The sequence below is a fragment of the Solea solea genome, chromosome 12 (assembly GCF_958295425.1).
Source record: "Solea solea chromosome 12, fSolSol10.1, whole genome shotgun sequence".
NCBI classification, from domain to species: domain Eukaryota; kingdom Metazoa; phylum Chordata; class Actinopteri; order Pleuronectiformes; family Soleidae; genus Solea; species Solea solea.
The window spans coordinates 19,810,464-19,836,489 of NC_081145.1; the positions used below are offsets into that span (position 1 = coordinate 19,810,464).

Here is a 26,026-nt window from a genome sequence, read left to right on the forward strand (position 1 = left end):
GGGAGAGAGGTTCATCAGAGTTTTATCGTTGCCTAAGTTTAGATCTTGGCTCAGAGACGGCTTCTCGAGTAACAAGGCAGCAGGCTCACTTCAGCCACTCCACACTGAGACAGAAACACAGCTCCTCACAGAGCTTTAAAGGAAGGCAAGCAAAGCCACAGAAGAGTGGCAAGTCAGAAGAAAAATAAGAGGAGAAGCAGGGGAGGGGCCCCTCAACACCAAACACTGTCATATAACAAGACTTTTCAAACAGAAGACACAGACGTAGAGAGAGAGAGACAGAGAGGAAGAGCACAAAGTGGACTATTTAGCTTGCAACTGGCTCTTCATCACATCAGTTTATCTCCATTTTCAAATTGCAGGGATTGGAGAATGACAGAGGACGCAGAGGTGGAAGTCAACCTGTCGCCAACCTCCGAGACCGAGCAACAGGCTCCACATTTTCTACGAGATGTTATCTTCCACGGCAAGTTTAAGGTGAGCGTCTCTGTGCGGGACAATCTGCATGTGGACTGATGGAGATAAATGAGGCAAGAGAGAAAGAGAGCGACAACGAGAGGAACTCAGCTATTCATCAGATACTTGTCACAGGGATTACACGTGTCAGAATGGGCCCTTTGCACAGCAACTGGCTGATCAAGTCACAACAGTGTGACACCAGCACCTAAATGGAACTCAGCCATCATTCATTCGGTTATTTAACCATGTCGAATGATTAAGGCTTATAGAGACACTTAGTGCAAGAGCAACTAATATGACAAAATAGTAAAACCTTATAGTTTGATTGCTGTGTCAGTCCTCACATCTCAACATGGGGGAAGTGTAGTAGAGAGCTCGAACATAAAATAACAGGCTGATTTATAATGAATTGATGCACAAGAAAAGAGCCCTCAATAGAGTTTAATGAATGAACAACACAGTATGGGATAAGGACACATACTAGTCAGTAATAGCCTGTCAGAATGAAGTGCAACATGACTGAAAATGACCAAAAAGAATCTTTTCCATTTCCACTCCATCACTGCTTCAGTCCACAAGGAAGAACAAAACCAAGATTCTGTGTGAGATGTGTCCTGAACTGCCCTTTGCCGCCCAGGTCTCCACTGTTTGTCACCTCACTGATGTTCTGAGCAGCAAAGAGCTTAAAAAAAGAAGAGCTGGATCAGATGTGATTCTGTGTGTGGAATCATGTTTTCCATATCATACTACAACGAAAATAACCAGACACCGCGAGAGCGTGTAAATATCAGAGAATCATCCACAGTCAATGCAGCTTGTTGTTACTTGTGTACGTGTTGGTTGAGAAGGTGAGAAGACTGAAATGAGAGGCATTTCTTCAGTTGCTCTAATGAAACAGTCTCGCATGTTGGCTTGCCTGACATCAGACGACGGCCCAAGGCATGAAATAAGTCACTATTTTTGGGTACACACAAATACGCAAAAGTATTTGAGTCATTTTAATCTGGGTCTTGGTATTAGCAGAGGATTGTTGTGTCGTGCTGCAGGTGTATGGTCACTTGTGAATGTATTGTGACCTCAGTACTGTGGTCGACAGATGTTTTACACATCCAAGGATAAATCTACCCTATGTGGGGTGGATTGAGCAGGAAACCAACCACTAGCACATGGGTGCTCACCTTCCAACATTGGTGTAATGTTCATCCACACCCATGACCTCAGTGCTCAGTCTCTTAGTTTATCTTGGTCCATAATGACAAAGCAAAGGACTGATATGAAGGAATTATCTGGAGATGTAGGTTTTGGCACTAGGAAGAAAAATCGATGGTGAGATACATAGATCCAGATAGATAGATATTATTGCACTCTCACATAATTCTGCTTGGATTATGAATTATTAAAAATGTAATTGATTATAAATTATAAAAAATTATGGTTAGAATCAAAGCGGCAGGGGCTGTAGATCACTGATTTTTAATTTCTAAAATGCTAGATGGTACATTTCCTACAATGCAACCAAGGGCAATTTTTCTATAGACCCTACTTTATAATACTTTATAAACAAACCACCTGTGGTGTCAACCAGGAAAATGAGATGAGCAGCAGATTATACAAATGTTAATTAAAGAAGCTGTATGTAAGATTATTATTTAAAGCTGCAGTCAAGGAAATTCTTCAGCTAAATTATGAGTTCAATAGTGTATTCTCACAGTTTCCACTAATCTAGATTGTATCTCTCAGTCCCAGGACTCTGACAGTAAATCTAGGAGAAAGTTTTCCAGTCTCCTACAAACCACTTTTTCCAGTAGTCGGAAGACAGAACTCCACAAAGAGGCAGTCCTCTCTGCATGTGAGGTTTGGATGTTTGTTGTTGAATCAGTGCCCCACATCTGCGGGCATCTTCATGAGATGATATGGGGAGTAGAAAGGGGAATGCTAATTACAGCAACCGACAGGAAGGAATATAAAATCTTATCTTAATCTTTATCCTTGTTTTCTTATCCCGAGTGTTATTTAAATTCTGATGGAGCAAATGTAACACACCCCATTTCTCCACAGGGATTAATAACGTATTCTAATTCTGAAAAGATGACATCACTAACATCAGCTTTAAATGCTTGTGACGCACTGACATAAGATCATCATCACTGACACAATTCTTAGTGTGCTATGTGCAAATATGTTTCCTTGTTTTTGTGTGTGGTAAGATTATGTGATTCAGGTATTTTCCAACCACAAACTGGGTCCAGCGTTGACTGAGATGTCGCCACATAACCTTACCCATGACTAGTAAACTGATCAAGTGTATGGGTCGAGTTACCCTTTGAGTATGAGTGTAGTTTGATCTGTAGACACCTCCCCTCAGATCTGCCGCCAGGCGTCCTAAGTACACGATAGGGTAAATATTGTAAACTTGTAACAGCTCATAATTCATCCACTATTTATGTCTCACGTACGTTTGACGATAGTGAACAAAGCAGATGCGACCGATTCCATCACAAACGGCCAATTGAAAATCAAATGTTTCATCCTCTACAAACATTCACTCACTCCATACACAGCTGTTTGCCTGAAATATGTCAGAAGTTCAGAAGTCAGAGTGTTCACCACCAGGACAAAGACCCTGGAAACAGGGAAACAGGGCAGTGAGCCAAACACCAATTACACAGCTGCTTTCACACACAACAAGCCAGCCACCAGCTGACAGCCCGCTGCATCTGGAGACCAGGATGGACGTCAGAGCTTTCTGTGTGATGTGATGAGTGTAATTGAGAGTAGCCAACACAGACACTGTATTCATTAAAGTACATTAGATGAAGGTGCAGACGTTGTCTACGGAGTAGAAATGAAGTAACTAACTCACTAAATGGATTATTATTTTGGACTTTAAAGTCTGAAATGTATTAAAGTGACATTGTTGAAATGAATGCTGGCGGGCAAACGACTGTAGTTCATTTTATTTACACAATTCACATACATTTCCACCCCTTTCACTTAACTGTGTGCTTTTTTGACACATTAACTCTAATGTGACAAATCACAAAATCAAATACTTGGCGAGAAAACACAAATTTCTAGTTCAGAATCAGATCTGAAATTGGTCGTGTTTTACTATGAAACCAGAGTCTTTTGAAGTGAATATTAAGTGAAGCTGTGTCTGCATGTTGATGATGAATCCTTTATTTGACTATAAAATGACTTGATTTCTAATGATGTGTGTTTGGTGCCACATCACAGTGTATAAGAGTATCTGTGAATGACACATAAACAGTGTGAGAGATTTAAAGTGATAGTTTGGTTTTTTGATCATTTTTTTACATACAGAACACAGATTTTGGTTAACTGCTGCCTCCATCAGTAGATTTACCAAAGTGACTCATATTTGTAGATCAACAGACCTGGTCGATGGCCATTTTTGTCAATACTCTCCGTTGAGGGTGAGTGAGAGATTTACAAAGTGAAAAAAACGTGTACACATATTCTTAAGTGCACTTAATTTGAGGCAGATTTTTATCAGTTGAGTCTTTTGTAAGTGGCTAAAGTCTGTTTATTTTTTCATGATGTCAGCCATTGATTTAACACAGGAAGTGAGCGGAGCACAAACTCTGCCATGAGAGAAAGAAAATAATGCATTCTTGCCTTCTCTTTGTTTTGCCAGCTGCTAAAGGCTTTAACTCCAGAGGAAACCTCCCACTGTAAACAAGGCCTTTACTTCCAGGACGGTCAGCGGCGTATTGACTATGTCCTCACCTACAATGTGAAGAAGCCGGGTGGTGGGCGTTCGATGCGACACTCGACATACCTGCTGACTGAGAACGCTGTGGCCCGTAGCCTGCGTCGTAGCCACCACAAACGTGACGAGCGTGCTCGTCTTCACCAAGCACAGAAGGCGAAAGCCCAGTTGACCCCACCATCGCCGACAGTGGCCGACGTGGAGCTGGGCTGTGCTGGAGAGACCCTCAATGGCCACGAGGACCACAAGGCCTTCAGGAGGGAGGAGTTTGAGGCTAAACTCCGAGACATGGGACTCGTGCTGGAGAAGGACGAAGACGTGAGTTAACAAATTTATGCATCTACTTTTGCCAGAAACACTCTAATTGCAGTAATCATTGTAATAAATGAGGAAACACTGTGTCAAGGAGTCAACTTAGTGCAGGTATTTATGATATGATGTACTGCAAATTATTTAAAGGGGTCATATGTAAGAAATGTATTGTATCAAGACATAAACTGAACATGATATGTCATCATAAATTAAGGAAAATGGTCCATTCAAATACTGGATTTTCTGATAGCAATGGTCAGTGAAGGATAGCTAATGCTCTCTCTCTCATACGTACATGTTGTTGGTGGGTATTTAACGTGTTTATTGCTTTAATCCTCTCATCATTTGATATTTCTCAGCTGCTGTTGACACAGAGTAAAGACACACCTTTACTCTTTCAGTTTAATTCTCTGCCTGTTGCTGACATGTGAGGATGAATCAATAGGTTCACTGTTCATAGATGTAAAACAGATGGTGGGACAGTTACGTGTGTGTATGCACATGAACACAGTTAAAAGTCCTGCTCTGGTTTTCTTTGTTCTGGGAAATTTGGCAACGCACGCTCTACCATGTTTTGAACTGGGATTGCAGTAACCATTGTACACACTAGTGGTGTGTACGCTGGTGTGCATAATAACATTTAAGTAGAAACATACAGTAAATGTAAGTTAAGCAAGGGAAATAAAAAGCTTAACATTGTACAGTATACATGTAGAGAGTAGGTGTGTGCGTTTGTGTGCTACAGGTCACGATACTTGCAGTCCTTGCTTGCACCACGTGCTCAGACCACAGCAGGTCTCATGTTACATGACTCTCACAGCGACTCTGACAAGTAAACAGGATCTAACAACCTCAAATCTGAAATCGCTTTGGAATGATTCTCATGTGTTGCGGGCGTGCATGCGTGATCCATGTCAACGGGAAAACAGACCATGAAACTAGACTTGTAACAGCTACTATGCATCAAATCACTCGAGTCAAGGAGGAGGACAGTTTAATCTGGTAGTAAATCCCCGAGGGTCTTCTTCAGCTGAATGTTTTGGATTAATTTCTGTCACTACCCAGGAACTCATTTAATGTTTTGCTCAAGTGCAGGAACTTTCTGAAAACTCAACAGTGAAGAGATTGAGCATATGACGAGGGATGGGTGCAGATGTGTTCTGACGGTACTTGAACACAACAGTCAGTGCAATGACACACAGGGCAGTGTGACATGACTAACCATCTTTATACTTTAGTACTTTATTAATATATATATATATAAAATAAAATATATGTATTTACATAGGTAATGTTTGTCTCCTTCCTAATGCTAGGTAGGTTCCTAGCAGAGGATGTTAAATGCAGAGAAAGAATTTCCTTAAGGGATTAATAAATTATAAGTATAATTTTGTCTCTGTGTAAATTGTGTGAATGGTGTGATATAGAAAGAAAGTGCTGCATGAGTGTGCACGTAAATGGGTGAATGGCAAATCGGCAGTGTAAAGCATTTTTACTATTTATTCCCTGTGACGGGCTACACAGTGGTGCGTCCCGATCTGGGCCTGGGTTTTCTGCAAGGTCTCCGGTTTTCTTCAAGGTCTCCGGTTTCCTCCCACATGTCCAAAAACATGCAGAGGTTAATAGGACACTGTAAATTGTGTGGGTGTGTGAGTTTGTCTCTATATGTTGGCCCTGCATTGAACTGGCGACCTGTCCAGGGTGCAGACCGCCTTTCGCTGACATTGGCACCAGCAGCCCTGTGTAACCCTCATGTGGAGGATAAAGTGGTAGATAATGAATGAAACTCCCCACAGAGGGGGGGGGGGGGGGGGTTCCTCTGTATGCTCCAGGTTTCTCCCACAGTCCAAACACATGCAGATTAATTGCTGTCTGATGTGGGTATTACTTGATGTGTAAATGTAAGTAATGTAAGTAAATGTAATCCCGAGCTGGATTTTATGGAAGGGAGATTTGGTCGTTCTAGTGCATCACCCTCTGTTTACGTCATACCATACCATCCTTACACTGCTACATCCTTACACACCTACAGTAACAGTCGTCCTTGCTGCTGAAGGACTGCAGATACTGCAAACATGACAATCAGAGATGATGTTACCTGGGATCAGTGCCAGTGCCGCTCAAAGCTCTCCAGAGCATTTGTGTTAGCACCCGCATGGGAGATGTGGGACTAATTTGTTAAGCTTTTCCATGGATCAGTGTAATCTGTGCAGCAGTTTGACCTGCATTAAGGTCATGTCACACACACACACACACATATGTACTTAAAGAGAGATAAAAATAGGATCTCCTCCAGTGCCTCCCTTCTGAAACCTGTGCTCTTAAATCTCTGTGCCACAAATGTTTGACGTGTGGCTTTGAAACATTAGAATATAATAGGTGCACATACTGCAAGTGATATCTCCTCTGTACATGTTAAAATGAGGGAAACATCCATGAAGTTGTAAACCCCCTTTTCATGCCTGTCATCAAATACATGCATTAAATGGTTGTGTGAAATGATGAGATAATGAGGAATTATGCTAGGGATCAGTAGAGCCGATTTAACAGACATAGTATTTTCTAATCTTAATCCAATCCTCCAAGAAAGGTGGAGAGACTGCAGAAGCTAGGGATTGATTAGGAAGATAGAGCACATTGGGTTTTGTTTTTGTCGCCAGTAAAGATATGTTCAACACACTTGTCCCTTAACATGGGGAATGTTCTAATAATTTAAGAATCTAAATAACAATCTTTTCCTAATTGTTTTCCACAAAAAGATTCATTTTTAAGATCATATAAGATTAACAATTGTGTTTCTTTCCAATATGAATTCAGTTCAATAATAACTGTGTTATTACCGATGATCATTTGCTTTAGAAAAAGCCCTGATCAACAACCACAAAAGCACCAGTAAACGCTGTACACTTGTACACTTGTTGCTAAAATATATACAGTACATACCAAAAATACTCACAATCATATTAGTTATTCATTATAACAGTAAACACTGACATATTTCATTCTGTGTGGTCAGGTGCAGATTTGCTTTGATCCTGTTTAAAGCCGCGTGTGTGTGTGCTCTCAGATACAGTTGCTTCACAAACACGTCGGTTTGAGTTCTCTTGAACGGCTCTCAGATTTCAGCTCTGGTTCTCAGAATTCTGTGAAAATATCCTGTCAAGTATTCCATTCTATAGAATGTCAGCTATGATGATGATGATGACCATGTACACCGCCACTAACTCTTTGCCAACCCGGCGCTTTTGCTGTACTTCTGACAGCGTTCCTGACTGTTGAGCCAGGTTCTTTGGCTCTCGGTCAGCATGGATCATATTTTATTTTAACTGGTCTTTACTTTCTATAGATATAATTGGTCACATGTCCGTGGTAATATGCTACACTTGGAGCCTGGTGTCCTTGACCACTGTCATCTGTGATCGTCCTCACGAATGGATGGGATTTCATCTTTCTTTATTTCTGCTTGGTCTGTGGATGCCCTTCCCTGAACATTCACACATTTCCATAATTAACTTTAGTGCTGTTGATGCTTAAACCCCTAATATATGTAGCGTATCGAAGACTTTGTGCAAACACACTTTGCATTACCGTAATTATATGTGGATATTACAGTCATTTCACTTGCACTGTTGCAATAAGCTGGCAAACCAGCGTCTTTGTCACCAGAGAGGAGAGAGTTGGAAAAACGCCTGTTTTTTGACATTGAGACAAAGACTCAAACAAATGTAGATCAAGTAGACACAAATGCCACATGTGGCATCACTACATGATAGCCATATGTTAGGTCATACTTTCTTATTGTCTTTGGGTCCATGTTGAAAATGACAAAGGCAAACAACAACTTAAAAAGAAAGACAGTACAAAATGGAGAGCTTGGAGTTCAATTTACAGTCAACAACTATGGGGTGCTTATGATGATTAGGTCTACATATATAGTCCTCCCTGCTTTCTTCACACCAAAGACATCAGCAAACAGATGAGCAAAACCTTTATTTTTGGAACAATTCTTCAAATCGATATAGAACTATAACTCTGGTTTAATTTAATTTTCATTATTTAATTTGTGTTAATTCCATCTTTATTCGAACTGTGTGTACGTGCTTAGGCCAAAGTTACATCAGAGAAGCAGTGGGTGTGGAAACTGTGATAAATATTTATAACAGATCGTCATCTCTCATCTCTTCTTCCAAGTAAAATTGACAGCTCATTTTCCATTTCATTCCTTTTTATTACTTTATCTAAATGTATGTGGACAAAACTACACTACACCTCTCAAACTGCTCAAAGTTATGATCAAAATAATGAGCTCATGACGACTAGATCTGACAACTGGAACTTGTGTTCTTGTTTCTTATACATCCCATGTCTCGAGCAACTGTTTTGTTTCCTTTTGTGATTCTATGAGCTGAGAAAGAAGTGTTTGAATGTATGGTGAGATTTTTTAAAAGTTATTATGATTTTATATAGTTTTTTTAGTGTTTTTTTTTTTGGTTTTTAAAGTAAAGGCCAGTTGGTTTCTTTTTTATATTTAACTATGGGTAGTTTGGTGACATCCGCTTCTCAGTGTCTTCAACAATTTTGGGAGGCAGCCAGATTGTGTGAAACTATGAGCTGGGTTGCAGTTTTGATATGTCTGAGCATCATCCACGTAAATGTGTAAACGGATATTGTGATATTCTGTATAAGGTGCCAGCATATAAATAGAAAATAAGCCTGTCTACAGCAGTGGCTACTGTAGACAGCAGTCACACTCTTCACACATAGGTGTTGATTCCTGGTTTCCTAAAGCTGTCATAAGGGAGCAAATGCAAACTCCCACTGCAAATGGTCGTGTGGATGGATGGCATCATGTCCAAGCACAAGGCAGACATGATTCAACATAAGCTTTAAATGTTTCTTTAAAATGAACAGTATGACATAAACATCTGAGATGGATTTGTATGTTATGTACTTTCTGTCTCTAAGGGCAAGATCCCAGGGTTGGGTTTCGTGAAGATTCACGCTCCTTGGAATGTTCTCTGTCGAGAGGCTGAATTCATGAAGCTGAAAATGCCCACCAAGAAGGTAGAAGACTTTCCAGGAATGAACTGACCTTTTTCAACTTACCCAGCTTTGATACAACCTGCATGTACTGACTGTGCAACAGTCATTTTATATATGGGCTGATAGAATTGCACTTGCACTCTGAGATATACCACAGTGCAATAATACCATAGAAGAGATCTGCAATAGTGTTACATATGTACTTTTCTGCAGTTATGCTGTGTATTTTATTTTCTGGATGGGTGTATTTGTCCACTATTATTATTTGGATTAATTGAATGAGTCCTAAGCATGGAGTCCTAGTTGTGCAAATCCAGTCCCAATGATTACAAAGTCTTGAAAGAACAAATCGTTTATGTTCCGTCTTCTGTTTTGTTGTGTTTTGTAAAATGATCTGTACTTTTTTACTCTGCATGGCTGTCACATAATTGCATAAGTAAGCACATGTATGAGAACCATTTGGTGCTTTTGTTTTTTGGTTTTGTCGGGATTTCTAGGTGTATGAAGTCAAGCAGTCGAGCAGTGTCGTGGAGAAGATCAGCTCTCTGGTCAGCAAAGCTCTGGAGCCTTTACACCCTCATGTTGAGGAGCATCGACCCAAGAACATCAAACATCTGTCACACACTTTCACAAGGGAGAAATTACACCTGTAAGTGCACTTGAAGATCAACAAAGCCATGGTTCAGTTTGGACTTGTTATATTTCTGCTTCAGTTTGAAGGAAAAACAGAATTATTATTATTTTCCTTTTGCCTTAGTTTTTTTTTTTATTATTATATATAATCAAAAAATGTTCCAGTTGCAATCTTGTGTTTTCCTGAATTGATTATATTTTAATTTCATTATCAATAACACATCAGACTCTGTCCAAAATAAAAATGCCAAACAAATGAAGTATTTCAGTTGATCGTGATAACAATGCAGAATATTCTTGTGACTGATTATTGGTTAAATATTTGTGGTCCAGGAAAAGCAAAAAAAACCCCACATGATTCTGATTTAACATTAATACAATTAAACAACTATTGGTCACTTTATCATCTGCTCAAGCACCTGTTGCACCTGTTGCTTTTTATGGTTGACCGTGCTCCATGTGCAGTGCTTAAGTCTCTTATATTTAAAAGCATATCACTAAGACTATTATTGTAGGTTTTTCTACTTTTAGTGTCTCAGGATCTTAATGAGTGAACAATCTAGACTTAAAGACTAAATAACTAAATATGAGCATATTATATTAATGTGTGTATGTGTGTGTTCATAGGTTTGACCTGTCTGACAAAGACAGCTTCTTTGACAGCAAAACCAGGAGCTCAATAGTAAGTCCACTGAAGCCTGTGTGCTACATAAGGAAACCAACACATGTGACCAAATTCAGTGGCTAATTCCTTATTGTACATTTTCAATATCACCGTTAGAACTTTGCCTAAAGACACTTGAATGTTTGCTGTAGGTTGTTTTTTAAAATTGGTTTTCTACAGAATGGAGAATAACTTTTACTTTTGAATTTTAGGTTTTTGAAATACTGAAAAGAACAACATGCACGGCAAAATACAACATGGGTAAGTGTGGATCTCCACCGCTCTCACAAAACATTACATTTACAGATGGTTTTCAAGTAAACCTATGAAAATAAATCCGACTGAACATAATCCAGGTCTTTGGTATTTGCTGGTACTTAATTAATCCTAAAAAGCACTTCATTATTGTGTTTAAAGAAACTCCTTTCGTTCATTCTGCGTTTAAGTATATTTCTTAGCTCCAGGGTTCGGGGGACACATTAGCTGAGGTGGACATAAAAATAACTCTTATTGAAGCCAACTTTCTCTCTGTAGGTATCACCAGTCTGCTTGGCAGTGGTGTCTACACGGCAGCTTACCCTCTTCATGATGTGAGTCAAACTCATCCTGATTCTAGTGGATTATCACAGATATTGGTAATTGATATATTTGAGTTTTCATGCTGATCAGTGTACTGTTTTTTCTTCCAGGGAAATATCAACAAGGAAAGTCCAGAGTCCAGTGACAGAAAGGTGACTTTCAGCAAGTCTACGCAGACACCTGCAAACATATAGAGCTAAACACACAAAGTAATCCCAGCTCAGAGATCGAATTACCAGTTCAAATCCATGTCTTGTGATTTTCTTCATACCATTTCCACCATATTGTAAACTATATTACAAAACTATTGGAGCCAGTGGCAGAATGTAATAGCTTTGACTTCTGAGGCCCCTGACACAAAATGGCACAGGTGTCAATCTCTTTTGAAAAGTTAACACCTTTTTCTTACTTTCTCAAGGCAGCTGTGAGTGTTTCATTGACACCTTGTCTGAAGACAGTGTTTCAGTATTACACTAATATGTCAAGACATGCATGTAAACTGTCACATACACCGGTGGTTTGCTCATGCACGCAGAGAAAGAGTTCTATCATGAACCAACACCTTGTTCCACTGTTAAATTAACACACACATTTACTTAAGATCATGAGTTTTGAAAGAATCTGTAAGTGCTATTTGTGTAAATTAGCAAATTTGACTCAATCAGTGACAGAAAAGAGGGAAAAATAAACTCTGACAAGCTCTTGTCATGACTGTCAATGTACAACTGAGCAAGTAATGTGATCAAATACGTGTGATTGTTTCAATCAGCTTTTGTATGAAGAGTGGGCAAACTACGGTGTCTTCTACAAATACCAGCCCATTGGACTTGTGCGGTGAGTGTGATGATTTCATCTGCCGTTCATTTTCAATGGTAATAACTGTGAAATCCTGTAGAGCTGTCCACGCCATACAAGTTACATATTGTGCTTGTACTTAACATGCATTTATAACGTTGTTTTCTGAAGGACTGCCTTTAATATGTGCTGTAAAATGAACTGTGTGCGCAATAACTGACGTTAAACACATTTAATAGAAGCAACTGTTGGGTTTCTTAAACTGTCACTGTGGAAATATGCTTGTAACTTAAAGAATGAACAACAATAATGATTTACCGTGATAATCATGCTACAATATTTGTATTCTGATGACGTTTTTTGCCATATTGGCCAGATCTAGTTGCCATTAGATTTTCTAATTTCAAAGCTTTGAGTGAACTTTACTGTCACTAGTGTGAGTAAAGATATTTTACTCACTCACAAGATATATTTTTTTATATCTGAAATCCTTCTACCAAGCAGCTACTGCAAATTTTCAGCTAACTAGCGACTAACTCATTACTAGTTCACATATATTGTTGCTTAATGTGGATCAGAGTTGTTTTCATCTATGTGTGTGTGTGTCTGGTGTAGGAAGTATTTTGGTGAGAAGATTGGTCTATACTTTGCCTGGTTGGGCCTGTATACCCAGATGTTGATTCCTGCCTCCTTAGTGGGGGTCATAGTTTTCCTGTATGGATGTGCAACAGTTGATGACAACATACCAAGGTAAGCACACTCACCTGGATACAGCAATAAAGTGATGTTTGTGAGCTCTTTTTATTCCATGTCACCACACAATTATGGTTCATGGAACATTAGTAGTTCAAAGTTGTTGTTGTTGTCTTAGTAGTAGTTGATTGGATCACCAGAAAATAGGTAATTGTTAAGACCCACCCACGTTGTTTAAATTTGAACATTTTGGGATTGAGGCTCTCTGTTGTAAGCCCCTCCCACAGGATGAGCATGGACAGATGCATGTGGATTATGAACCCAAGCAATTACTCCATCTCTGATAATCTCTGCCAGCATTGACACAACAGCCAATAGGAACGTCCTCTCTCTGTTTGAACTGCCCTGTGATTGGTCAACATCTCTTAGCAAGCTTGCCCAAGGCTGGAGAAGCAGAAGTAATGTTCTCTCTCAGATCACTTTTCTCAGATTTTAATGAGAATTTTGCTCAATAATGCAAAAAAATAAATGTTGCCTACCACAGCTTTAATTTGTTTTAGGTATCAGTCTCATTGGGTATGATGAATAAGCATTTTATTATTAATTACAGTATATTTTAAGTAAGGATGGGGATCAGTATCAGTATCAGTCCAATACTGGTAAAAATCACTGGATTGGATATTGGACAGATAATCAAAAATATATCGCTTTAAAGTATCTGTAAAACTGAAAAAAAAGCATTTTAGCTGAGTCATGTTTGGACTTTTAATTTCTTCTTTTTGGGAGAACAATATCTGGTACACAATTGGAGAATCAAGTCTTTGAAATGATTAAGCGCAAATGTGTTAACAGCTTCATAGTTCATAAATGCTTTAAATTACTGTATGGGACTAATATTGGAATCGGTACATACTCATCAGACACAAAAAGTGGTATAATCCCATCCTTCATTTTTAGTAAACTAGATTTTAAGGCTCAATTGTAAGCAAAAAAAGTCGGTGATATAAACTTTAGTGTTAAGTATTAAGTAAAATCATTGAAGATTTAAATGCAAGTGAACAGTGAAGGGGAGACAAAGGAAATAGTTTGATAGATGAGATGAGTGAGAAAGTCCAGGGCCTCCTTTGCTTCCTCTACCTGCTTCTTATCATCCACAGGATATTATGACACACACTGCCGGCACATATTTGCACTCACTGCACCACACACACGCTCGGCAGTAGTGTTAATATCACAACGTCACCGGGGCGCACAATCGCACTGTAAGACAAAGCAGACTCCGTCTCCTGTCTGCTACAGGACACCGAGCACCAGGTTGGTGATTGTCTGAGGGAAATCGATGTGTAGGAAGGAACATGTCGGGAGAAACAACAGGCCTTTAAGCATCCATAAAGAGACGCCAATCGAAAGTATTCAAATGAAAGGGATTACACTGTATTATGTACTAATACAGCACAGTGTGTACTTCATGGGGGACAAGGTGGGGCCAAGCTGCAATGTAGATAGCGTCTGGTTAATGAACGTAAGCTGATCTCTTGTCACGGATTGTGTGTCTTGTTTTCCAGCATGGAGATCTGCCACCCAAGGAACAACATCACCATGTGTCCTCTGTGCGACAAAGTGTGCAGCTACTGGAGACTCAGCACAGCCTGTGGAACCGCTCGGGCCAGCCACCTGTTCGACAACCCTGCCACCGTTTTTTTCTCTATATTCATGGCACTGTGGGGTGAGAGAGTGTGCTGACTCAGAAATACACTAATATGATAAGTGTTCAAACTATGCCTAGCTACATGTGCTGGTTATTTTTAACAGAACTGATCCTTCATTAAAGCATATGCCCTTACGCACTGTTATAAAACCTCCCTGCACACTGTGCATACACTTAATAACAAATGAATTGCAATGTTTTGGTCCTTTTATAAGACAATCTTAAAAAAGATGTGTGTATTTTTCTCACACAAAGCTGCCATGTTCATGGAGCAGTGGAAAAGAAGGCAGATGAGACTGAACTACGAGTGGGACCTGACTGGGTTTGAAGATGAGGAGGTGAGTGGGTGCTGTTGGTAATGATATTACTTGCTGCGTTGATTTTAAGCAACCAATAACATCAACAAGAAGAAACAGGAAAAGTTCGAAAATGCAGTTTTAAATGTGAAATATACGCTAAGATCTGAGAAAAAGTTGAAAACACATTTAGAGATGTTTCATGTTTAATCTGATATGTTTTTTGTTTTTTTATGTTTACTAACAGTAACAGCAACTAATCGTGACCCTTACCCCCCACTTTTTGTTTCTCTCTCTCTGGGTTATTTTTCACAGGAAGCTCTCAAGGTTTGAATAAATCATTATTTCTAGATAAACTTATCACATTTTTCCTTTTTCATTTGCTGCTGCTGCCACACTTTCATCATAACACCACACACAAAAAAATTTGTTTTTATCGGTAGCAAAGGTTTTATATCATCAGAATTTGTTGGTTGCAAAAACTGAAATTGCTTTAGTGACCATAAACTCAAAGTTAATTGGCAAAAATGCGGGAATTGAACAGAATCCGTGTGTGTTGTTGAGTTTGTGTACTTGTATTCAGATGATCACATCCTACCTGTAGACAAAAAACAGGAAGGAGCAGTGAAGTTCTTCAATTAAAAAGTCCAGGCTTACTAATATGGATGACAGTTGGGCAGACTATAATACTGAAGAAACTCGAAACTAAACCAGAGCGACATTAACTAAACACAGTGCGACAGAACAGGTGAACTGACAAATGAGACTGGCGAGCTAAATGATTAAAAGTGAAATATGTTCGGGGCAAAGGAGGTAAAACAGAAAAAAGACAGGAAGAAGACACACAAGGGAGAACATACAAAGTAAATGGAGGTTATCCAAAGTGCAAAACCAAAAATCCAAACCAACTGAAATACAAAATGAACAGGTTCAAAGCGTTTGTCACCGGGGGGAGATCATGATAGTCAGACCTCAGCTCCAACACGTCTGTGTATATGTATGAGGTACAAATGTCCAGTTCACTTATAAATATTTGGACAGTTGTACATGTTTTGATCTTCAGGTTCTGAGCTTCAGCTCCTTTAATTTGAAATAAAGTAATGGACGCGACGTTAAAGTGCAGAGTCTCAGCTTTGATGTGGGGAGGTTTATGTGACAGTCCAAGAACTGTGTCGGAGACGTTTCCCCTTAACGCACAAACTGCAACGGTCCAACAGTAATTGACTCGATGGATGCGATGTAACGTTGTTGTTGAATACTTTAAAACACTCCATCACACTCCAGGTATGAGAGATGACACTGAGGAACAAGGTGTTTCATGTTTGGTTGACACTGCTCTGCTGCTTTTCTTCCTGAAGCTGCTTTTCACACAGTCACTGAAGTGCACATTTTCCTGCCAGCCCTCACACAGCAGGGATATCTCTGGAAATGTGTCCTGCATGCTGCACACGGACGCCACACCTCACCTGAATGTCTCGGAAAAAGCTTCTGCTGTTGTGAACGTGTCTAGTCCTAGCAGTTTCCCCCTACAGCCACTACAGTTCACTACAAGCCTCATGGTGACCTTTGACCTTATTTTTCAGTACGTCGTTGTACATTGTAATATCATCATCATCATCATCACAATACAGAGAGCACACAGAATATGTTGTGACAAACTGTACCGTATATATGCTGTATGTCATACACAGACATGGATAATTATTCCTATGGCGTGTAAAACTCTTTGATACACAGCTCAGACTTTTTTAATCCACATAGATTAAGGTAGGTCCAAACAAAGGAAATAATCTCATTGAAACTATTCATGTTACTACAAACAAATCAATCCTCCCTGTCGCTGATCGGTACATGGCGGCCCATGACTCGTGACTGATACTTGGATAACAATGAGGGTGCAGCCGTGGTACACATGCATCTGGTAACTTCAAACTGTTTCTGTAGTTCAATGTCATTTCTGCTTGTGTCACTATCACAGGACCATCCGAGGGCTGAATATGAATTCAAGGTGATGCAGAAATCTATGAGCAAAGATCAAAAAACCAAGCACAAGGTGATTACGTTCACTACATTACTACCAGCTATAACATTACTATGCTATAATTACAGTATAATGCAAAGGCAGCGACTATCTCTGCAGTTATCATGGAAATGTGATTAAATGTCAGTTTCATAAATATAGACAAATTGCAACACAGGGAAAAAAACTTTAAGCTATCTGAGTGTCAGCATAAGAATACACTATGTTAAGCACACTGTATGTATACCTGAGTAAGAGATTCAAACACAGAAATCAGTGTCGATTTGAACTAAGGGATGGAAGTGGCAGTGGGTCAGCAACTCATGATGTTAAATCATTATGGCCTTTTTGGGGGAGACGAAGCCAGTTTACACACTTTAGCTTCCTCTTGGAAATGTTTGTCAAATGTTAGATAAAGCAGCAAACATATTCATAAGATGCAACATTTACAGTGCACTCTTCCACAGTTGTTGCAAACATGTTTTGTCTTTTCCAGGTGGAAAAGCTCACCTTTCGAGACCGCCTTCCTGCCTACATGACTACTGTTGTCATGATGTTGTTGATGGTAAGGAAAACCCCCTCGTGTGCATGGCACCTTACTGAACACAGATTATTCCTTTGCCCTCACAGCCCATGCATTCCGCAGATTGGAGTTACCTTTGCTATTGTGTTCGGAGTGATTCTCTACCGGATCTCCACCAAAGCCGCGCTCCATATGAGCTCCAATCCAGTCACACGGAGCCACGTGCAACTGACAGTAAAAACCACTGCAGCCATCATCAACCTGGTGGTCATCCTCATTCTGGACGAGGTGTATGGTGCTGTGGCACGATGGCTCACTGTGTTAGGTAAGTGACATGTAAGACTGGCTCAGTGGAGCCACAGGACTTGGACCTGCATCTTCTTATATTTTCCTTTGCACTGAATAAACACTGCAATGTGCTTGGTTTGCCTTCTGAAAGGCATTGTTTTCGAGACTGCGAGATTCACTGAAAAAAACATGTCTTGCAAAGGAAATTGTCCGGAGACTAGACTTTTTTTAAACCCACTCTGGGCTTCTTATGTGGTCAAAGTGAGCCTCTTGTGGCCTAAATTAGTATTACAGTACATCAAATGATCCTGACTAAAAACAATAAGTAATCCCACTCTTAAATGGCGGAGGAACTTTGTTCAGAATAAACTTTTACTCTTTAAAAGTGTGAAAACTGTGTTTACTTTTAGAGGTTCCTAAAACAGACAAGAGTTTTGAGGAGCGGCTTATCTTCAAGACCTTCATCCTCAAGTTTTTCAATGCTTTCACTCCTATCATCTACATTGCTTTCTTCAGGGGAAGGTTAGTAACGTCACATCACAATTACCTTATATCCTTATATATATTTAAGCTAAAAATCTGCATGCTCATTCATTTTGTTTCTTCTAGATTGGTTGGCAGACCAGGCAGCTACTGGTATGTGTTTGAATCCTACAGAATGGAAGAGGTCAGTTTTCTATTTTTACAAATGATGTGCAAAGTAAACCCTCTGTAATCTCACACTTGGATTAGGCTTGTTGTTCTCTACTTCAGTACCTCTGCCAAGAATGTTTTTTGCCTGTCAATCTGTTTGTCTGTGAGCATAACTCAAAAAGGAAGGCATGGATTTTGATGAGATTCATCTACAGATGTACTGTATGTTATAGCACTTAGGAGAACGAAGGCTGGTGCGGAAGAGAATGTAATTTGATAGAATTACATAGAATCACCTGCATGTACCTGTATGCAAAATCCTTTGGGGCAAATTTGGTCCATTTGTGATTACTTAGGTTTTCTTTGTGTATCTTTGTGTGTTTTACACTGAACTATGTTCATGCATCAGTGAGGAACTACCTTTATACTACATTTACACTAAGTTGAAGGTTGATTTCATTCAGCCGCCGCTACAGAACACTCACACAGAATGTTGCTGCATGTTTCGTGCAGGACATGCCTTCAGGGAATCATCCAAGCAATATGTTTTTTGTGGTCCTCGTAGCACTCATAACACAGGATGTGGGCTGTTTTCCAGTGTACTCATGGAGGCTGTCTGATGGAACTGTGTATCCAGCTGAGTATCACCATGTTGGGAAAGCAGCTAATTCAGAACAACCTTTTTGAGATTGGAGTGCCGTAAGTATTCATTACTCACTCACATTGTTGGGATGCAAATCACTGCCTCATCAGTAAGGAACAGGCTTTACAATTACCCCCATCTATTCCTAGATGATTTAAATGTGTTCATGTTGACACTATTAATCTAAAAGGCAATACAACATTAGGATGTCACTATAGTTGCATACAATTAGAGTAACCTGATAAAAAGGTGAGCATGTTCACATTTCTATACTATGTGTTTTGTGTGTGTGTGTGTGTGTGTGTGTGTGTGTGTTCAGCAAACTAAAGAAGCTGATTCGCTACATTCGGTCAAAGCAAGGTGGTTTTCAAGAAGAAGAGAGAAAGAAGAAGCTGCTGAGATATGAAACAGACCACTTCCTGGAGCCATTTGCTGGATTAACACCTGAATATATGGAAATGAGTGAGCACTGTCCTTGTTTATTTTCTATTTAAAGATCTAGGATGGTATATAGGAACATTCATGTTGCAATGCTACATGCAGAACGAACTGCTTAAGGACCATGTCAACATATTCCCTGAATAGGATGAAAATATATTGATTTTTAAATCTAAGAGCCTAGTTTCAGTCAGTGGGAAATAGAATTAAAACACAACAGGGCCAGATCATGCTCAGTGTGTCCTAGATAGTGTGCTACAGTATAAGCACAAGAAAAGGTGAACTAATAATCAGCTCCTATGGTGTAGATATCTGTGGTAAGATTCTTGTTAAACCTTGCATCAAGAGTAAATCCAGTACTCATCACTATTTGGGAAGGAACTCTGCAACAGACAGTTAATATACTTGTATACTTGTACTAAATGTTGGTAATATTTGGTCTGTCTTCCTCTCCGTCCAGTCATCCAGTTTGGTTTTGTTACATTATTCGTGGCATCCTTCCCCCTGGCTCCGCTCTTCGCTCTGCTCAACAACATCATTGAAATACGACTTGATGCCAAGAAATTTGTGACTGAGCTGCGGAGACCAGTGGCAGCACGAGCCAAAGACATTGGTGGGTTGCAATCAACATACTGCAGCCGTCATTAAAAAAAAGAAAAAAATGTAGCTGTGACTAAAGAAATACATTAAAATCTTGATGAGATGTTCCTACTGCTGATATCCTGTTTACTTGCAAGTTAAAGCCAGGGTCTGTAATTCTGAAAAGCAGGCTGCACTTTCTTTGCAATTTTGCTCAATAATGTATAGTTTTCAGCGGTGTATGTATCTCTGGCTTGTGATGTTTATTTTTTTTTGTATTTATTACCTTTTATTTATTGATGGCTTTCAATAAATCTGATTGTACTTTGGAAACCAATTCTAGAAATTAGAGCTGCAAGTAACGCTTATTTTCGTAATTGATTAATCTGTGGGTTATTTTCTCGATTTTTTTTTGAGCAATCGTTTGGTCCATAAAATGTCAGAAAACGTTAAAAAAACATAGATCACTGTTTGTCAAACCTGGATATGATTATGTTCTCGAATGTCTTGTTTTGTCCACGAACCAAAATGATTCTGTTTTTATGAATTCTTTGTTATCTGGAGCAAAGAAATCAAGAAAATATTAACTTAAAATAATCATAAATCTTGTTTTAATAATGAAAAAAGCTTCAAACCGATTAATCAAGTATCAAAACAGTTGACGATTAATTTAGTAATCGATTAATTATCGATTAATTGAGTAATTGTTTCAGCTCTAATAGAAATAAAGTAAAGATATATAGATGATATTCAGTAGTTGATGCATTATTGTTATGTCTACAGGAATATGGTACGACATACTGAGAGGAGTAGCAAAGGTGGCTGTCATCATCAATGTAAGTAACACATGAATGTATTGATTTATACTAATATAAATAGTTACCATTAATCTGATGATTCCACAATTTAATAGGGGTTAGACTGATTGATCAAAATGGAATATTAGAATAGAAGAATAATCCCCCACCCTACCACTTTGTCTCCAACAACTATTTCCTAGGCCTTTGTCATCTCCTTCACCTCAGACTTCATACCGCGCATGGTCTACCAGTACATGTACAGCCCAGATGGCTCCATGCATGGATTTGTGAACCACACAATGTCCTATTTTAATGTCAGCCACTTCCAGGATGGTAAAGAACCCATGGAGCCATTGTACCTTGGATATCCCGTTGAGATTTGCAGGTGAGTAATCAGTTCACAGTAAACATTTTAAATATCACAAAAAGACTACAAAAGACAATCTACTTTTGATGTTTTATTGCTGTAAATAATACAATAAATAAATGGACATGGAAACAAATATTTGCATCTTGAACCTCTCACTGCAGTCAGGTACTTTTGTAGCTTTTAATAAGACCATAGATGTTAGTTTGGCCCAACTCCTTATGTAACTAAATACGTAATTTTATCTCCAAGGTATAAGGACTACAGAGAGCCTCCTTGGTCAGTGACTCCGTATGAAATCTCCAAGGAGTTCTGGACAGTGCTGGCTGTGCGACTGGCCTTTGTCATTGTTTTCCAGGTGAGGTGATACATCATAGAGATTTCTTTATTATTATTATTATTATTATTATTGTTATTATGTGAGCAACAATACTGCTACTGTCATATATACTACTTTGTATTTAGTCTGCTGTGAATGTAATCACTGAAACAGTAAGGACTGTCAGTAGTAGTTCCACCTCGTCCCTTGTTTTACTTTTTGTCTTTGCTCTTCCTCACAAATTGTATTTTTTTGCAACTAAGCAACCACACTCACATACATGCCCAACAGTGGCGATTGCTCTAAGACAGCAAGCTTCCTCTACAATGTCGTCACATATGTGCTGTGTGCATTTACATTTCAATTCTAAACTTGCGCTAGAACACGATTAGAAGAATGTGTCACTAGTTTGTTCAGAATCAGCTATTTATAATGACTAACATGATTTTTGTATTCCCGTAGCAGCCTCTGCATTAAAACCACTTGAAACTTAGCTTCAACTGTTCTCTATGGGACGACACAAAATAGTTTTGGTTTTTCTGCGGCAAGCTCAACGGTGATTAGACAAATGTGGCAAAAACGTCACTTAAAGGGAAGCTGAGCTTAGCTGGGAGTCAATGAAGCCCAGTTTCTGCATGATGATTGTAGGAACTGTCTGAAAGGTGGAACAGTTTTTGATCGACAGTGTTGGAGAAACATACATGACCGCAGAGCCTTTTCTACCTTTAGTCCTGTGTGGATTTTGTGAAGGAAGTCTGAGGACAAATAGCTGGTTGTTTGTGTGTCATTTGCTCAGCGATATAGACCATTTTCATGCAGTATACACTGTAAATAAAAATATTATTACAGCATTTCAGTCCTACATAATTATCGTGTTTTCTTGTTCTAGTTGTTTGTTTGCAAAATGTATGTATAAATAACTGGGCCTGAAATGAGCTTCCCCTGTTTAAAAGACCAGCAACTGCCACTGTTGCCCAATCTACTGTATGTGAATGGTCATGTGATGAGCGTTTTCATGTGTGTTAGTATGCAGCTAAAACATTCATGTGCCTATCAAGTCTCAGTCAAACGTATTCTGCTACATCTAACACATACTGTGTTTTGCCTATAGGGGAATAATGCCATTTTAAAACTGGACTTTAGCTGTAATTTCACGTATTGGGAAAAATAAACACGACTCTCTTTCATTTATCTGTACCAGAACGTTGTGTTGCTGATGAATGACGTTGTAGACTGGCTAATCCCAGACATCCCGAAAAACATCAGCCTCCAGATCCACAAGGAGAAGATTCTATTGGTAGAACTGTTCATGAAAGAGGAGCGAGTCAAGAGCCATATCCTTGAGAGCAGAGTCTCAGCAGGAGGCCCCGCTTTCTGCAGCAGGAGCAACAACAACAACAATTACACAACAGCTCACCCGCGCTCTTCTCCGCACACCAACAGCACCAAGAGCTTCTGATGCTTTTGACAGTGATTTTTTTTTTGGTTCACTCTTGGTGAGCAAGTCTTAGCTTGCTAGCAGCCTGCTTGCTCAGGCCAAGTTAAACTCTGTGATTTTGTTCTTGTTCGGAACATTCCAACAACTGGGAGAGCAGCTGGTTGACAATGCATGAGGAAAGTAAATGTTGGGCCAAATGTGTGTGGAGCGCAGCAAAACTGTACAGCGACCTGTACATGTGCACACATTTGTGAACGTGTACAAAGATCTCTACATGTGTTGTCAGATTTGTGACTGTGTATGGGAATCTTTGAATGTGTGTATTCAGGGTTTTATTCAAAACGTTAATTTTAAACAGTGCTAGATAACATACTAGTGGTGTACATTTAGGAACATGACGCCAAGAAAGTAACAAAAGAGAAAACAAAAAGAGAGAACATAGAGACAGACAACCATTCACACTTACAGGTATATTTAGACACTCACCAATTATTCTTCATGAGGAAAACCTGGAAACTTTGAATCCTGGTTTGAACAACCTGGATTCTTATCTCAGTATACAGATCCTGCATTTGAACATACAAAGTCTGTTGGTGAGGATTTTGGGATCCAAAGGCGTTCTGGTTTCTGTGTCTAGTTTGTTTGACCAAGCATTTTTGAGTTTCTTTTTTGCATGGAGAGCAAAAGATGGACTGACATCTGTCAGGCATCATCTATAGCATATTAGCCCAAAAATGTGCTAGTTGTGAAAATCCAGTTATACGTGGCAATATTTTTTCTCACGTTGCCAGTTGGAATTCAAAATGGTATGCGGTGAACCAAAGTCATCCACTATCATATACTGGAAGCCCCGAAAAATATTGGCTGTTGCTCCCAGAGGATAATTTGTAACCACACAAGAGCCAGTGAATGGTGAGATTATCTGGACTAAGAATGTTCTTGCTGTAAAGGCCCTGGTATACCTCCGCACACTGTGAGCATGATGCGAATTGCGTCATCAACGCGCAACATGCTCACCATGCAGAAAAAAGATATTCGACAACAGAAGAAGTAGTCCCCAAGGATAGTCTTCCGAGCTTCGACCTGGCGACCCTCGAACCAGCTGACACCCTGACTCCCCTGCCCAACAGGCGTTTCAGCTGTGAGCCGCTCGAACCAGTATATCCGAGGGAGCTGTAGCATCGTTCTTTTCTTTGGTAGGAATGCGTCCTATTCCCTACGTCCAGACGTGTACCGCCACCTCGATGGTATAGTGAGATACTACAGGACCCTGATGTGTGAGTATACCAGGGTCCCCAATGTGCGACTCGAAATTCGAAAGTATACCAGGGCCTTAAGTCCACTGTGTCGATCATAGCACCAGTGTGTCACCAGTGAGTATTGCTTAAAGCATAAAATGATTTTTATAACTATTTAAAGCAATACCATCGCTGGACCCATGGAGCATTCAAACCCCAAATAAAAACATATTATCTGAGTGAAAAAAGTGCCTTGTGCTACACTCCTGCTGTACCTGACAGTTGTGGTTGTTGTTTTTGTTTTTCCTTATCCCGATTTGAAGCTTATATGCAGCATTAGCACATTTGCATGTCTGCAGAAGTCCGTTATGGTTTGTTAGATGTAAATGTCCTCATTTATCCATGTCCGTGGCAGTTTATGCAGACATTTTGCAGCGGACGTACACAAGCATTTTCTGACTGTGTAGACTCTACCCTCTGACTTTGCATGCTACCTGTACTACATCCACTTTCCACAGTAACCATGGAGGCAAGCTTGAGGTGATGCTTGAAGGTCAAGGTTTGTACCCACACATGTACAACCATCGCGCAAATAATAAAAGGAGATATAAAAGAGGGCAAACTCCTGGCAAGAAATCCCCTGTATTGGAATGGAATACAATATTGAGTCTGCATCAATAGAGCGCAAGACTAATGTGAACCCTTGTGTTACTATGATTGGATCTGCCTACATGTGTACATGAAAATGTACGCGCCAGGCTAAAACAAATCTGCTGTGGGGAGCATCCAAACCAGTGATGCAGTGCAGCTGCAAATGCTACTATAGCTGACTGTTTACAACATGCAGAAACAGGCTAAGCCACATTTCCATTACTTCCCTCATCAGTGCCAACTTTACAACCTGAAAGACCATTGGCGTGCACAGGCGGGGCAATCGCCCCCTACATGACAGCGTCCCAAAGAGTGTCCTTAGAGAAAATGATACTCAGTGCTGTACAGAAAATGTCCACAACACTGTGATAGATAGTGGTATACACAGGTGTGTGAGAATGTGGGAGGTTATATTCTTGTGGTGCCTCCTTCATCTTTGTGCACTAGGTGCCCTTTTAATCTTTGCCCCTGCCCTCCCAAATGTCTTTGCACACCACTGTGAAAAACTTTCTGAATATCTACAAATTGGTAAAATAAAACAACATTAATGGATCATCATTGTTGCAGAGTCTTCTTAATACATCTTCAACAGTAAGTAAAAAGAAACACTTTTATAATTGGTGTTATACGTTCTGTCTGATCTACATGGTTTGTATTGTATTGTTGGGGAACCAGTTCCTGTTTCTTAGACCCTGCGTATACTAAGCTGTGATGCATTTCGAGCATGAACTGAATACGTCACTAATTCTGTTTCCTATGATCTAATCAAAGGGAGCAACAAGGAACTGCAGTGTGAACCTCCAGTAACACAACAGGTGAGAACAGACACTCTGTACGCAAACTAAATGTGGTTGTGTCACCACACAGTTTAAATGCAAGCTCTCTTAAGAACGTACAAGAACGTCTTCTACCCTGCGTTTGAGTTTATTGTTTTGACAACAAGTATTTCTGGATATTGTCACAGTTATCTATTTTTTAAAAATGCAATTATGTTACCACAATACATTCATGTAAGTTACGGGAACCAGCAGGCAGCATCAGCTGAGACGGGCAATTGCAGTACACAATTACAATCTATTTTTAGGCACAATCTTAAAATAAGAAGGCAATTTAAAATTGATTTAATATAAAATGCATTGAGAAGGCTGTCCGTAGAATCCCTGTATTACTATAT

The 26,026-nt window shown here is 39.6% G+C and overlaps 1 protein-coding gene across 1 annotated transcript; it reads left to right on the top strand.

Annotated features, from left to right (window-relative positions):
• On the top strand, positions 1 to 25,412 carry LOC131469883 (anoctamin-1-like). Its single transcript, XM_058645294.1, has 24 exons — positions 1 to 477; positions 4,118 to 4,510; positions 9,470 to 9,568; positions 10,045 to 10,196; positions 10,808 to 10,862; positions 11,057 to 11,105; positions 11,379 to 11,434; positions 11,534 to 11,575; positions 12,193 to 12,257; positions 12,834 to 12,968; positions 14,477 to 14,637; positions 14,875 to 14,957; positions 16,894 to 16,968; positions 17,432 to 17,500; positions 17,582 to 17,783; positions 18,157 to 18,268; positions 18,356 to 18,413; positions 18,978 to 19,078; positions 19,342 to 19,484; positions 19,921 to 20,073; positions 20,823 to 20,875; positions 21,040 to 21,224; positions 21,459 to 21,564; positions 22,727 to 25,412. The coding sequence occupies exons 1-24, from the start codon at positions 373 to 375 to the stop codon at positions 22,982 to 22,984; spliced, it is 2,910 nt and encodes a 969-aa protein (XP_058501277.1). The 5' UTR covers positions 1 to 372; the 3' UTR covers positions 22,985 to 25,412.
• Positions 25,413 to 26,026: the final 614 nt, after the last annotated feature.

Coding starts and splice junctions, on each gene's coding strand:
- LOC131469883 (XM_058645294.1), top strand. CDS start 373: ATGACAGAGGACGCAGAGGTGGAAGTCAACCTGTCGCCAACCTCCGAG. Junction 4,511..9,469: donor TGCTGGAGAAGGACGAAGAC/GTGAGTTAACAA, acceptor TCTGTCTCTAAG/GGCAAGATCCCAGGGTTGGG. Junction 11,435..11,533: donor CAGCTTACCCTCTTCATGAT/GTGAGTCAAACT, acceptor TTTTTCTTCCAG/GGAAATATCAACAAGGAAAG.